The sequence below is a fragment of the Pteropus medius genome, unplaced genomic scaffold (genome assembly GCF_902729225.1).
Source record: "Pteropus medius unplaced genomic scaffold, Ma_sr-lr_union100, whole genome shotgun sequence".
Classification (NCBI taxonomy): Eukaryota; Metazoa; Chordata; class Mammalia; order Chiroptera; family Pteropodidae; genus Pteropus; species Pteropus medius.
The window spans coordinates 810,516-824,767 of record NW_024341895.1 but is presented as its reverse complement, the minus strand read 5'-3'; the positions used below and the strand labels follow the sequence as shown (position 1 = coordinate 824,767).

The following is a 14,252-nucleotide window of genomic DNA, read 5'->3' as shown; positions in this document are numbered from 1 at the left end:
CGCCCCTCTACAAGCCATACCCCTCAGCCGATCCCCACTGTGTCCCCGTGAGGGCTTGCACGTGGCCTGGTACAGGGACCTGTGTCCCACGGCTCCTGTCATCGGCTCTGCAAGCCCCACACTGCCCTCAAACTACAGCTTTGGCACCAGCCCCCACCCTCACCCCTGCCACCCTCACTGCTAGGAGGGTCACGGAGCTTCTGAAGACGTTCTGTGAGAGCAAGAGGCTGACCACCGATCAGGTAGGGGCTGGCCTGTGTCAGGATGGGCAGCTGTGGAGGAAAGCCCCACTCCCTACAGAGCGGGGACAGGGCCTCAGTGTGGATCCCAAACCTGGAGTTGGGACCTCATACCAGCCCTGTCCCCAGGCCAACATCAAAGACCTGTCCCACATCCTGAAAAAGATGCCGCAGTACCAGAAGGAGCTGAACAAGGTGAGCGCGGGAAGGGAACCTGTGCCCCCGACTCTTGAGCCCCACTGCCTCCGTGCCTCCTTCTGGACTCAGTCTCTGTTACCCTCACCACCCCCTCGCCCTGCAGTATGCTACACACCTGCATTTAGCTGATGACTGCATGAAGCACTTCAAGGGCTCGGTGGAGAAGCTGTGCGGTGTGGAGCAGGTGGGGGCGGACCTAGGACAGAGGGTGGCCTGCAGGGGGCAGGGCTGGTGGGGGGAGTGTGAGGGAAGGCCTGGCGAGGAGAAGGAGGAGTGGGGCCCTGGAAGGTGGTTGGCATGGCTCTGAGAAGTGAGACTCAGGACACATGGGACCTGCGTGAGGGGCAGGGCTTGTTGTGTGACGGGTGGAACCTTCAGAGACCTGGTACGAGGATGAAGCCAGGTCACAGAGGTCTTGATGAAGACCCTGGGGATGTCCCTGCCCTGTGCCCCCAGCCCCCTGCCAATGGCTAACAGGACCCCTGACCTTCAATTCTCATAGGACTTGGCCATGGGCTCTGACGCAGAGGGCGAGAAGATCAAGGACGCCATGAAGCTGATTGTGCCAGTGCTGCTGGACGCAGCGGTGCCCGCCTACGACAAGATCCGGGTCCTGTTGCTCTACATCCTCCTACGGAACGGTGTGTGGGGGACAGTGAGGGCCTCGGAATCCCCTGATTCACCAGGGTCGTCAGTGATCCTGGGACTCTCTCAACCCCACAGTTCCCTGTCCTTGAGAAGCCCCCTCTCAGGCACACCGCACCTCACAGATACCCCTCCATTGACCCGGGGTACCCCTCATTGACTCAATTGGCATGAGGGCTCCAATGACACAGAAAACTCAATCTATGATTCCTCCAAACTTGGCTCCTCAACTAATTCCAGGGACCCCCAGTCTACCCACTTTGGGCTCCCTCCCCACCCAGAATTCTAACATCAAGACTCCTCCTTGCACCAGCTCCAGTGGCTTCCTCGGTCCTGAGGGCCTCCCCACTGCAGGTCCTGGGACCTCCTCATGTGCCACCCCTTAGCCGAGGAACCCACATGGCTACCTTCTATCCTCCCACCCTCCCAGAGAATCCCACCCATGTAAGCCACCCATCCCCCACCTGCCAGGTGTGAGCGAGGAGAACCTGGCCAAGCTGATCCAGCACGCCAATGTGCAGGCACACAGCAGCCTCATCCGGAACTTTGAACAGCTGGGGGCCACCGTCACCAACCCCGGGGTATGCTGGGGTCAGAGCCTGTGTGGAAGGCAAATGTAGGTGTGTGGGGCAGCGGTGCCTTCAGGGAATTGAATCAGAATCTGGGCCAGGGGGGCGGAGGGCACATCACAGAGCTGGGGTCTACAGATTATGGTGTGGTTTTGAGGATACAGAGAATGTTGTGCAGTGGTCGGTCTTGGGGCTAGGGAGCACCAGAGCTGTCCCCAACCATGGATCACATGATAAGCCGAGGGGTGAGGTGTGCTCAGAGCCCAGGTCCTGTTAGTGGTGCAATGTGTGGCATGTGAGTCCCAGGGTGGATGGCAGTATTACCAGCATCGGGGTGAGGGCACACAGGCGACCCTGAGCCCTTGGACATCTCAGAGGAACCCCTGTGCACCCACACACACAGCAAGTTCCTGTGCTCAGCTCTCCACATGGCCTTTCCTGTCTCTCTCTGGCCCTGCACATCCCACCTCCCCTGACCAGCCTGCACTGCTGGGCAGTGCCTGTCTCATGTTCCCCATCTCTCTCCCAGTCCCCTGTCTATCTCCCTGTCTCCCACCTCTTGGTTCCCTTATTTCCCTGTGTCCTCCCATCTACGTCCCCATCATTCTCTCTGTCCTTGTCTTTCTCTTTGTCCCATATCTTTGTCTCACTGCCTCTATATTTTTCTCTCATTCTCTCCCTCCCTCCTTCCCTCCCTCCCTTCCATCCACCATTCCCTTGCATTTCCTTCCTTCCTTCCTTCTTCCTTTATTCCATTATTTCCTTCCTTCCTTCCTTCCTTCATTTATTATTATTTTCCTTCCCTCCTTCTTCCTCTTTTTTGTGGTTGGTTCTATTTCTTCGTTGTTTTTGATGCTGCAGCACCCCCCAAAGACAGATGGAGATGACCCCATCTGAACCTACCACCATTCCCCATAGGCCTTATGTGCCCCTCCATGGGATTTGCCGGTTCAACCGACTTTGAATGATTCGGTTTGGAATACCCTCTAAGCTGTCCCGCTGGACCCCAGTTATCAAGGATGTGATGGAGGTGCCATGGGGTGGGGGGTGGGCACGGGGAGGGTGGGAGTTGGGGCCTGTCCTCTCCTGCCCCCACCAAGTCTTGCCCTGATCCAGGTGGCGGCTCAGCGCCCTTTGTGCTCACGGTGCTAAGCCTCAGGGCTTAATGGAAAATCCCTCATTATGGGCATCCCCCAGCATCCGGTCTGCTTTGCCAGGGGGGAACCCCAGTGCACACCTAAGGAATTGGGCAGCAGAGGGGCCCCTTGTGGGGGAGCCTCATTTCTTCTCCACCCACTAGTCCCCTCCACTGTCCCCTTCTATTCCTTTGTCCCTGGGAAAGCCCCCTCTTTCTCCTTCGCCCTCCCCACACCAGCCCCTGCCTATCCTGGTAACATAAAGCAGAAGCAAAAAAGACCAGGCCAGAGGTCCAGCTTCCTGGCTTCCTGCCTGCTTCCCAGTGGTCTTGGCAGTTCAACCCACTTTGGGACCCAGTGACCTTGGTTCCACCATCCCTGTGGACCCTGGATGCCTGGGCTCCAGGGTCCCTGAAGGGCTGGGGCCTCAGACTTCTGGGTCTCCGAGGGGCTGTAGATTCCTGGTTTTCCAAAGGGCTGGGGGCCTGGACTCCTGAGTCCCTAGGGATCTGGGAGTCCAAACTCCTGGGTCCCCAGGGGGCCAGAGATGCAAATGGTAGCTCCTGTCTGCCAGGATCTTGGCTCTCGAAAAACTCAGGGAATTCCAGAGCCTGTGTCCCATCACCTGGAGCTTCTCTCCTAAGCCTCTCCATCTGGCCCTCAGGATGCTGTGGAGGACCGGCTGGACCGCAAACTGTGGCCCTTTGTGTCTGACCCTGCCCCCACACCCAGCTCCCAGGCTGCTGTCAGGTGCGGGTCCCTGGGATACCACCTACTGGCGCCCAGGCCCATATTAGGTGAGGGGAGTGGTGGGGGAGTCTACTGCTGGTACTGACCTCTGCCCATCCCTCCCCACACAGTGCCCGCTTTGGCCACTGGCACAAGAACAAGGCTGGTGTGGAGGCGCGGGCAGGGCCCCGGCTTATCGTCTATGTCGTGGGTGGCATGGCCATGTCAGAGATGAGGGCTGCCTATGAAGTGACCAGGGCCACTGATGGCAAGTGGGAGGTGCTCATTGGTGAGTAGCCAGGACTAAGATCCCTGGGCTGGGCAGAGTTGGGAGCTTGACTCCCCCATGCCTGGCTCCCCAAAGCCTGGAGCCTCTGCAGGGCTAGTGTCTGAGAACCCTGAGTGAGGGGAGGTGGCCGGACACTTGGGTTTCACTGGGGCTGGAGCTTGGGTTCCCAGGAAAGAGGTCTCCTGGGCCTTGGACCCTTATGTTTCTAAGGAGTGCTCAGAGTCAAGGCTTGGTCTCCCGAGGACCTTGACTTGGGGGTGTCAGGGGCCGAGGCAGCAACCCCACCTCCCCACCCGTCCCCTGCTGCCTAGGCTCCTCACACGTCCTCACCCCAACCCGCTTCCTGGACGACCTGAAGATGCTGGACCAGAAGTTAGAGGACATTTCCCTGCCTTGACCCACCCACCCCTACCCTGACCTCCCCTCTTCCCTTTCCAGAAAAATAAACTCTTTTCTGTCTGGGGCCAGCTGTCCACCTCACTTTCTTTCCCAAGGAGCTGTCGTCGTCGTTGGCCAGCCTCCCAAGGTCCCATTGTCTGGCTTATGCCTCAGGCCCCACCACTCCCTGTCGTCCTGCCAGAGGGCGTCTGAAGCTGGCTGGAGGTTAAGAACTTGGGCTCTGGTTTGAATATTGGCTCCAAGAATGACTAGTTGTCAGGTCTTGGCCAACTTGCTGGGTTCCCCATTCAAAACATGGGACCAGTAATAGCCACTGCTTTGCAAAGGAAATAAAAGACAGTGGCAGAAAGCTGATGGCTGACAGCTGCTATTCCTCCATTGTCACTAGACTGACCTTGGATGCTCCGATGGGATTGTTAGTATTATAAAAGACCAGAATGGGCCCTGTATGCTCCCTCCCAGTCCCCCAGGAGCTGTTCTGATGGGGCCTGCAGCCCCACTGGCTGGGGCTTCCACAGCTCCCTGCATCACACTGCATTTGTGTAAGCACCCTCGTCCTGCAGACAATGCCTTGTGCCCACCCCGTTGAGTTAGAACTCTGCTCTTCTTCCTCCACACCCCAGGGTATTCCCAGGGGCTCCTAACTGCAGGACTTATAAGAGGCTTAACTGGATGTATTAGTTTGTGAGGGCTACCGTAACAAACTACCACATTCCTGGTGACTTAACAGAAATTTATTTTCTCACAGTTTTGGAGGCTGGAAGTACAAGATCAAGGTGTCGGCAGGGTTGGTTTCTCCTGAGATGGCTCTCGTTGGCCTGTAGATGGCCATCTGCTCCTCGTGGCCTCACATGGTCTCCCCTCTGCGTGTCTGTGTCCTAATCCCCTCTTATAAGGACACCAGTCATATTGGATTAGGGCTCACCCCCAGGACCTCATTTTAACTGAATTATTTCTTTAAAGGCCCTTTAAATATAGTCACATTTCGAGGTATTGGGGGCTAGGATTTCAACATACAAATTTGGAGGCGGCGGGGCGGAGGGGTACACAGTTCAGCCCAGAACACAGCTAAAATGAGATGCGAATCCCTTAGTGCTAATAAGACAGACGAAGACCCTCGTCTTTGGGGCACGGAGGTACAGCCAGGCAAACAATGATGGTAGAGGGCGCTGTGAGAGCTCAGAGGACACCCTAATCCATCTAGTCTGGGGACAGTCAGGGAAGGCTTTCTGGTGGAGGCAAAGTCAGAAGGAAAATGAGTCAGGGAAGAGAGAGGGGGCACAGTGGAGGCAAACGCAGGAGAGTGGAGTGAAGCCAGAGGGAATCGGTACTGAAGAGCAAGGAGAACACGAGGCCACATAGAGCATCAGGCCATGGTGAGGATTTGGGTGCCTGGGGGGGGGGGCGGGGCTGGGGGCGGTGCTGCTGGGTATAGCGCTCACCTCCCCACCCCTCCGTGGAAGCCTGCTTATTTCCATTCTGTCACCTGTGGGAATGTAGCCCATAAAGGCTAGGACCAGAAGTGCGTGGGCTGAGACGGGACACCCAGGACCCTCCTTCCCCCCTCGCTGAGGACTCGGCTTGATTTGGAGGTCGCTTATTTTGAGAATTCAGGGAAATCTAAGGACACGCTTCCTAGAAAAATTTCAGTTTTGCAGATGGAGCCTTGGAGAAGCACAAAACTCTGATTCAGCAATTCTAGTATTTCTCTGAGCCCACCAGGGCAGAAAGATGGATGCTCAAGGTTGTTGCGGGGGTGGGGTGCGGCATAGGGGGTTGGGGGGAGGAGAAAGTGGGTCGGCGCAGACCCCTGAGACGGCCGCCCTGGATGCAGTGCTCGGCGCCCGGCTTAGGCAGGGAAGCGATTTAACTGGCGAGAGACAGAGGAATTGGGAGGAAGTCAGTTTTAAAGTTAAACATTTAAACTCGGCTCCCCGGGAAGCGGTGGTTTTCCTCCGGGGCCTGCTTGTGTAGGTAAGCAATGTGAGCAGCAGGGGGCGCTGTGGCCCAATTTTCCGGGTTTTTTGATCTTTCGAGTAACTAACTAGCTTGGGTGACCCAATAAGAGACGTCAGAGAAGTAGGTCAGGGGCTCCTCCTTAGTTCTCAGCCGCAGCAAAACTCTGTTGCTTAAACCACCTCGACCTCTACCCCTATTCATACCCAGATGATGTCATGTCTCCAACCTAAGGACATTTTGATTCTACAAATAAAATCCAACATCCCTCTCTGTGTGTCCTGTGAGATCCCCTCCCCTCTCAACTCCATTCCTCACTGGATCAGTCAGACACACTTGCTCCAGCAACACTTGACTGTTAAAGCCGCAGAGCCTTTGCACCCACTGTTCTCCTCGCTTGCAAGGTTGTTCCCCCAAATTTTGCCATCTCTTCCTCCTCATCTTAGCTCCAATGTCATCACCTCGGAGAGGCCTCTGCTTTACTTCCTCAGGATCATTTATCACAAGTTCGTGTTTTCTTTGGAGTTCTCTTCTCGTCCTGGGGAATGGCTCCCATTCTAGATTTGACTGGTTTCCTCCTCATGATTTCTTATAGCTTGTTCCTTAGCATTCCCTCCAACCCGACTGATGAAAGGGTGTCCTCTGCTCCCCACCAGCTCACCACACAGAGGTGTTAGCAGCCATTGGTTCTCACCACCTGGACCCATTATCTCTTAAAGATTATTTCCAACCTTACCGTTCCTTCCACTGGAATTAGCTAGGGTCCTTTTCGAAAGAAATGCCCCTCAGCGACTAGTGGATTTGTATGGAAAGTGGCAACCTGATGCATCTTATGTATTATCTTCAAGATCCCTAGGAGGCAACCAGACACAGGAGCTCCTCAAGGAGGTATGAGGTAGGGAGAGACCTAAGGGTCAATGGCGGTTACATCATAAGCATATGGAAAGCACCCACGAACCACTAGCTTCAATAATAATAATATAGACTCTACTATATTAATAACATAATAATATGGTTATGTAATACTCAAATGGGGGCCAACCCTAGGCTGGGCAGTGGTTCCCAGTGTGTGCTAAGAAGGAGGAGGGCCCTACAAAGTGAGGAAAAAGGATTCTTTAGGCTGCCATCGGTGCTTTGGGCAGTCTGAGGGGACCCCTCGGATGAAGTGAGCACCCTTGTTTTTGAGGTCAGGAATGCATTACAGGGTGGGAGTTCTCCGCCTGTGCTATGCAGGGGTTCCTTCTAAAACAATATCTCATTCAAGTAACTGTGGTCTTGAACTTGCTCCACTTGAGAGATGTGAGGGTCCTGGGCATGCCAGAGCTGTTGGCTGGGCCAGGTGGTGGGATGGTAGGGAAAGGAAGTGACTGTGATTTCATGAGCCAAGGAAAGCTCGAGGAAGGCAGAAAAGTGTGGACGGGAGGAGGCCAACATCCCAGGGGGACCCAGACATCGAGAAAGCAGGGCAAACTTCCTTTTGTTTCTGAGTTTTTTTTTTTCTGTAAAGTTGCTCAAAATTTTAAGACACGAGTTAACCAACAGCTGCTGCCAAGAACATTGTGAAAAGACAATCTGGGGTGAGGAAATTGCCCTGCAAGTGGAAAGATTCTGCTCCAGTGGGGCCAGAGATGGGGTCCCTGGAGCTACAGTGCTGGGGGGCAGGACAGGAAGGGGAAGTCCCGGCTGGCGGTGCCTCCAACTTGGGTGACCACAGTTCCCTTTTGAGACCACTCAGAGTCTCAATCTTTGTCAGTAGCTGGGGAAAAGCAGAAAATAATGATTTAAAAAGGTGACATTTGTGAGGTCGTGCCCTGCCCCATCTGTGTATAAAGTACTTGCTTAATGAAACAAGACGGAGGAAAACATATCCTGTATGTGCTCACTTACTCGTGGAATCTATCTCCCCCCAGGTTTATTGAGATGTAATTGACATATAACATTATGTAAGTTTAAGATGTACAGCGTAGTGATTTGATATACGGATATCGTGAAATGATCACCATAATAAAGTTAGTTGGCACATCCGTCCCTTCACATCGTTACAATATTTTTGTGTGTGGTGAGAACTTTTAAAATCTACTTTGTTAGCAACTTTGAAACACACGGTACAGTACTGTTACCTGTAGTCACCGTGCTGTACATCAGATCTTCAGAACTTATTCATCTCCTAACTGGCAGTTTCTTTCGACCTTTGACCACCTTCACCCATTTCTCCACCACCCAGTCCCTGGCAACCACCGGGGAATATTTAAAAAAGCCCAACTCATAGAAACAGAGTCGAGCGGTGGTTACCAGGGGAAAATGGGGAGACGTTGGTCAAAGGGTGCGAACTTCCAGTTGGCAGATGACCAGGTCCTGGGATGTCCTTTACAGCGCGGGGAGTGTGGTTAACGGTACTGTATCGCATATTTCGAAGTTGCTGAGAGAGTAGATCTTAAACGTTCTCACCACACACACAGAAAGATAATTACGCGAGGTGATGGAGGTGTTAGCTGACCTCATGCGGTAATCATATCACCACACCTGCGCATCACATCGCGGAATACACCTGAAACCTGCGTGACGTTATATGTCAATTCCGTCTCAGTAAACCTGGGGGTGGAAGAGTAGTCACTTAATTTTTACCCTGCCAGGTAGTCACTAATAACGCTCCCATTTTACAGATAGGGAAACTGAGGCCCAGAGGTGCTTAGCCACTTGCTTAAGGCCATGCAGCTAGTAAGTGGTGGGGCTGGGACACCATCCCAGGAAAGGGACTGCAGCCTCTGCAGCACCCTTGAACCTCCTTGAGCATCTGACTTTGTCACTTGGGTGGGCTGGCAGGAGAAGGGGGCAGGCATGGTGAAGGGCCTGGGGAGAAGCTCACCTTGGGGGGGCAGGGCCCCAAGAGTCAGGCTGGGCGGAGGGGGCTTCCACCGAACTTTTCCTGCCCTGCTTACTTTGCCCTCCATGCATCCCCACCCCATGGCATGGTTGGGAAAGTGCCATGGTTAAAAGTAAGGGCTGGCATTGCACACGTCTAGATCTGAAATCCCCACCTTGAGAGTGACTCAACTTCACCCAGCATCGTTTTCCCCTCCGTGAAACCGCCCGCGCTACTGGGAGAGGATGGGGAGATGGTGGTTGGGGAGCACGGGGTAACACGGAGGAGGATGAGGGGCTGGGGGTTGCGGCTCAGTTTTATTCCAGGAAACTGTGGCCAGACGCTCCCCACCCTTCCCTTTTATTCACAGTTCCTCAATTGGGGGGAAGGGTACAGGTTACTTCATAAAACCACGCCTCTCACTTCTCAGTTATCCCGGACAAGGAGGAATATGGGGAACTTTTTTTTTATTTTATAGAATTCTGAATTATTTGAATTCCTTTTTGAACAGGAACATTTTCTTTCCATCGTTTCTTGAAAAAGCTATAGGAATATTCTCAAAAGAACTTTCCTTTTTTTCTTTTCCTTTCTCTTTTATTTTAATTTTAATTTTTATTATTTTTCTTTTTTAGGAAAAGCTAGGAAACCGGCCGTGGCCATCCAGGGAGCCCCTTTCTCCCCTTCCTCCCAAAACGCACTTCTGGGGGCTGAAATGTGCAGGTCCTGGAGCCAGACCACCCAAGTTCAAATCCCAGCTCCTCCACCAACTGACCCTGTGAACCCCTGCAAGTCACTTAGCCTCTCTGGGCCTCAGCGTCCCCTTTTGTGAAGTGGAGATAATAAGCATATCTACCTGACTGGGTAGTGGTGGCTGAATGAGATCCTATGTGAAAATTGCTCAACACAGGGTTAAACATTCAGCAGATATGATCATCTCAGAACTCACTGGGGAGCCACGTAAAAGATCATGAGGAAGAAAGAGCTGGGTGAAGTTGGAAGGCAGTTGTGGGATCTCGGGTGGTTAACGCTTCAAATTGCCATGATTTTTATCACCCGCCCTCAAGGCTGCTCCTTGCCCCAAGGCACTGGCCTGGCCCCAGCAAGTCCTGCCAGAGCCACCCACCTGTCCTCTCCCATTCTGCAGATCCACACCCACGCCCTCAAGTACTTCTGTAAATAAGGCAAAGCTCTCCAGCTTTTCACTAAAGAAATCTGACAATGCTCCAAAGCTTTTCCTTTTCTTTTCTGTCATTCATGTTGGACTGACAGAAAGCAAATGTCAATGACCTTTTTCTGATTTGACAGAACTACGTGCCATCGCAACATAGTCACCGGGGCAACAAGTTATCATCCTGCAAGGTGCCCAATCAGAAGTGCAGGTTGCCTCTGCAGGTCAGCTCCCCAAAGTGTGGCAGCAGTTCCTAGTCCTCCAAGTGACACAGAGCCATTTGTTCAAAACAATCCTTCGAGGGCAGATGTAGATCAGGGGAGAGGAGCTGGAAACAGTTATAATCATTCACAAGGTCTCCAGTGCACAGGAACCCCAGTTGTAAGGGGCAGAAAAACCCTCTTTCTCTGTGGCTTCGGGACACAGATTTCCTTCAGATCTTTGGGAAACCAATTTTTTTTTATAATTTAAATTATTTGGCGGTGATGGTCATCGAACTGTATGCATTTGTTGAAACTCATAGTAATGTAGGGAGGAGGCGAGAGAACTCAAGTGTTAAATCAAGCTGTATTCAGGGATGGTAATATGCTGAGCAATATGCCGAGCAGCCCGGCGGCCAGACCCCGAGGACACCTGCAGAAGAAGGAAGATGTCTTCGGGACTGCTGACAACCCACTTCCCCGCACCCTGGAAGGAAAACAGGAAAAACAGTCTTTAAGTGGCGCCCTAGGCAAAATAGAATCGTTCATTCCCTGTGGCTAAAACCACGGGGAGCCTATGGATCACAGGCTGGGAACTGCCCGCAGGCCTTTCATGCTCCATGTTCTTACCTTCTCACGCTACATACTCTGATCCTGTCTCACTGTATGCCCACACCATCAAAGGAAAATGGGTAACAAAGTCTTTAAACTGTAATTCACAGAAACTAAGGATTATATATGAACTGGATTCCCCAAAACACGCAGGGTGCCTCTCAGTCTCTCACTGTCTTTTGCTCTGTCACTATCTCTGTCTCTGTGTCCCTCTCTCAGGCTTTCTCATTCTCTGGCTCTGAGAGGAGACCACGCTCTGTCTTTGGAGCATCACCCCTTCTCTAATAAACTCTCCTTTTGACTCTAACTTTGGCGTGCGTTTGAATTCTTTCTTGCACTCAAAGAACCTTCTTTCTTGGTGCAGGCCCACTGGGGGGAAATTTGCCCCGTCTGGCATCAATAGAACTCACTAAAAAGGGTGAATGTTACTGTATGTAAACTACACCATTTAAAAATAAAAATACTCGGGAAAAACAAAACATTCATGCAGGATGCAGGTGTATACATTTGTAAAAGTGCATCCAACTGAACCCTTAAGATAATTGAGTTTTATTGCATGGACATTATATCTCAATAAAACTGATTTTTAAAAATTACGAAGATGTGACTGTCCTATTGTACTTTAAAGACCTGGCTCTGAAAATTTTATTAGTATTAGATGCAAACTTAAGGCCAGGAGAGCTCAGAGTCACTGGTAGAACTCAGGGGAAGTGCAAGGATTTTTAAAAAATAGAATTAAGGGACACACAAACTTTTCCTGCTACTGAACCAATGTTTTTCAAACTCTAGGGAACCCTAGGGGTTCCACATACGCCCCCTGCTTCTCACATAACTTGTATCAGAGGTGCCCACTTCTGCTGCACCCTTCAAAAGCTTTTATCTGAAAAGACTAAAAGGTTTGAAAAACGAGAGCTCTTGAAAAATGATTTTTGCCACTCCCTTGTCAAGCTACCCTGTGCCCAAACTGTGGGGGCCGATAACGTAAAAAAAATAAAATGGAACAAGCCTTGCCAAGAGGCTCACTTGAAACAGATTTGGGAGGCTGTTAGGGAAGTGAGGCCTCTGCTTGGCTTGTGCCTCACCTCTCAGAGCTGCTATTAAGCTGCTGACCTGTTGCTAAACTCAGCTCAAGGCTGCTGAGCCATAAACACCCTGGAACACAACTGCTACTGGACACATATGGATCTGACCTTCTCCTGGTTTTCACCCCCCCTTCATTTGCATATCGAAACTAACTAAGCCATGTAACCTAGCCAGCAACACTTCATTTGCAAGAAAATTACACTTTGTGGTTTTTGCCTTCACATACCGGGCCTTCAAATAAATGCCATTTATTCTTATTACAGCCTAAACTTTTTCTTGGTTGACGGGGTCTGCAAAGAAGGGAGGGAGCATATGGAATTCATTTATCCCAATCAGGCTCTCCACCTTCTCGCCCCATTAGGTTTCTTCTAGTTCCTCAAAACTGGCACCCTCTGTTCTGCCCAGGGCCTGCCCAGGACAGGCAGTTCCCTCGCCTGGAATGCCCTCCCTGGCTTGTCCTCTTGGTTAACGCTTGCTCATCCTGCAACTTCAGCTCAGCCATCTCTCCCTCCACAAAAAACTTCCTTCTTGGATTCCTGTATTTTGGGGCCAGATTTTTATGTCAGTTCTCCCAGAATGGGGTTCCTCTCCTTCAGGGCACAGATGACAGGTGAAATTGGAGGCTGACTGAGTGTTCTCTTGGTGTCTGTCTTCCCGACAGACAAGGGCAAACTGCACGGAGGGCAGAAGTGCCCCCTTCCTCCCTACTGGATGCAGAATGCTTAGTGCAACATCTAGCACATAGTAAATACTCAATAAACGTTGCCTATATTTGGCCCTGTGTACACTGCTGTATACAGGGACTTCACACACACATATCACTTTTTATTGAAATGTAGCATGCATAAAGAAAAGTGTGTAAACATAATAAATGGATGTGTGGTATATTCTCTTTCGTGTCTGGGCTCACCATTATGCTGGTAAGAATCAGCCAGATCCTTGCATGTAGCTGCAATCCATACATCGATCTCTCATTCACACTCATTGCTGTCGACCAGGGTAGGGCACAAGGTCTTTCTGTAAAGGACCAGATAGAAAACATGTTTGGTTTTGTGGGCCACATGGTCTCTGTCACAACTACTCAATTCTGCCATTGACGTGCTAATGGCAGCAGCCACAGATGATATTTTAAAAAGCATGTGTGTCTGTGTGCCAAGAAAACTTTATTTATGGAGACCAGGGTTTGAATGTTATATACTTTTCATCTGTTACTAAATATTAAATATTTTTTCAATGATTTAAAAATGTAAAAACTGTTTGGTGCCTCCCTAAAATGTTCAACATAGAATTTTCATATTGTCAGCAATTCCACTCCTGAATACATACCCAAGAGAATCAAAAGCAGGGACTCTTTGCCTTTAAAGTTCACGATAGCATCATTCATAATAGCCAACAGGTGGAAACAACTGGGCTGTCCGTTAATGGATGAATGGTTAAACAAAATGTGACATAAATTAGAATATTAGCCTTAATAAGAAGTGAAGTCTTGGTACATGCTTCAACATGGATAAATCATAAAAATAATTATGCTAAGTGAAACAAGCCAGATACAAAAGGGTTAATATCATATGATTTCACTTCTTTGAGGTATGAATGGGCAAATTCATAGAGACTGAAAGCAGGATGGTGAGTGCCAGGTGCTGGAGGAGAGGGATGAGGAGTTAGTGTTTAATGCAGAGTTTTGTTTTGGGAAGATGAGAAAGTTATGGAAATGAAGAGGAGTGATGGTTGTACCACATCGTGAATGTACTTAATGCTGCTGAACTGGACACTAAAAAGTGGTTAAAATGGTAAATGTTGTTATGTGTCTTTTACCACAACTGAAAAAATCCATTTCTATTGGAAACAAACAAAAAACGTAAGAATCATTTTTAGCTCATGGGTCATACAAAAGTGATGGCAGGCTGGATCTGGCCACAGGCTGGATCTGGCCACAGGCTGTCGGCGATCGTCCCACTGAGGAAATAAACTGCGGTTCTGTGTTCTGTTTGTCCACTCCATTGCTGACAGGCATTTGGGTATGAACAGGGTCCACAGTTCTCCCACGGGGACGTTACCATGGTCATGTTTGCATTCCCCACTCCTACATGCAAACTCGTTTCTCTACCTGTCCCTCAGACTATGACTTCTGGAATCATCCCTCAGGCGCTTCTGCCTGGACCAGTC

General features: G+C 50.8%; 1 protein-coding gene across 1 annotated transcript in view; it reads left to right on the top strand.

The window, feature by feature from the left end:
• Positions 1-4,268, top strand: part of STXBP2 (syntaxin binding protein 2) — a 10,514-nt gene extending 6,246 nt beyond the window's left edge. Inside the window, exons 16-24 of the mRNA XM_039858423.1 lie at positions 139-242; positions 369-434; positions 541-621; positions 940-1,078; positions 1,554-1,663; positions 2,619-2,681; positions 3,452-3,537; positions 3,648-3,805; positions 4,117-4,268. Of these exons, the coding sequence (XP_039714357.1) occupies positions 139-242; positions 369-434; positions 541-621; positions 940-1,078; positions 1,554-1,663; positions 2,619-2,681; positions 3,452-3,537; positions 3,648-3,805; positions 4,117-4,202 (893 nt within the window). The 3' untranslated portion in view covers positions 4,203-4,268. The remainder of the gene's footprint in view (positions 1-138; positions 243-368; positions 435-540; positions 622-939; positions 1,079-1,553; positions 1,664-2,618; positions 2,682-3,451; positions 3,538-3,647; positions 3,806-4,116) is intronic.
• Positions 4,269-14,252: the final 9,984 nt, after the last annotated feature.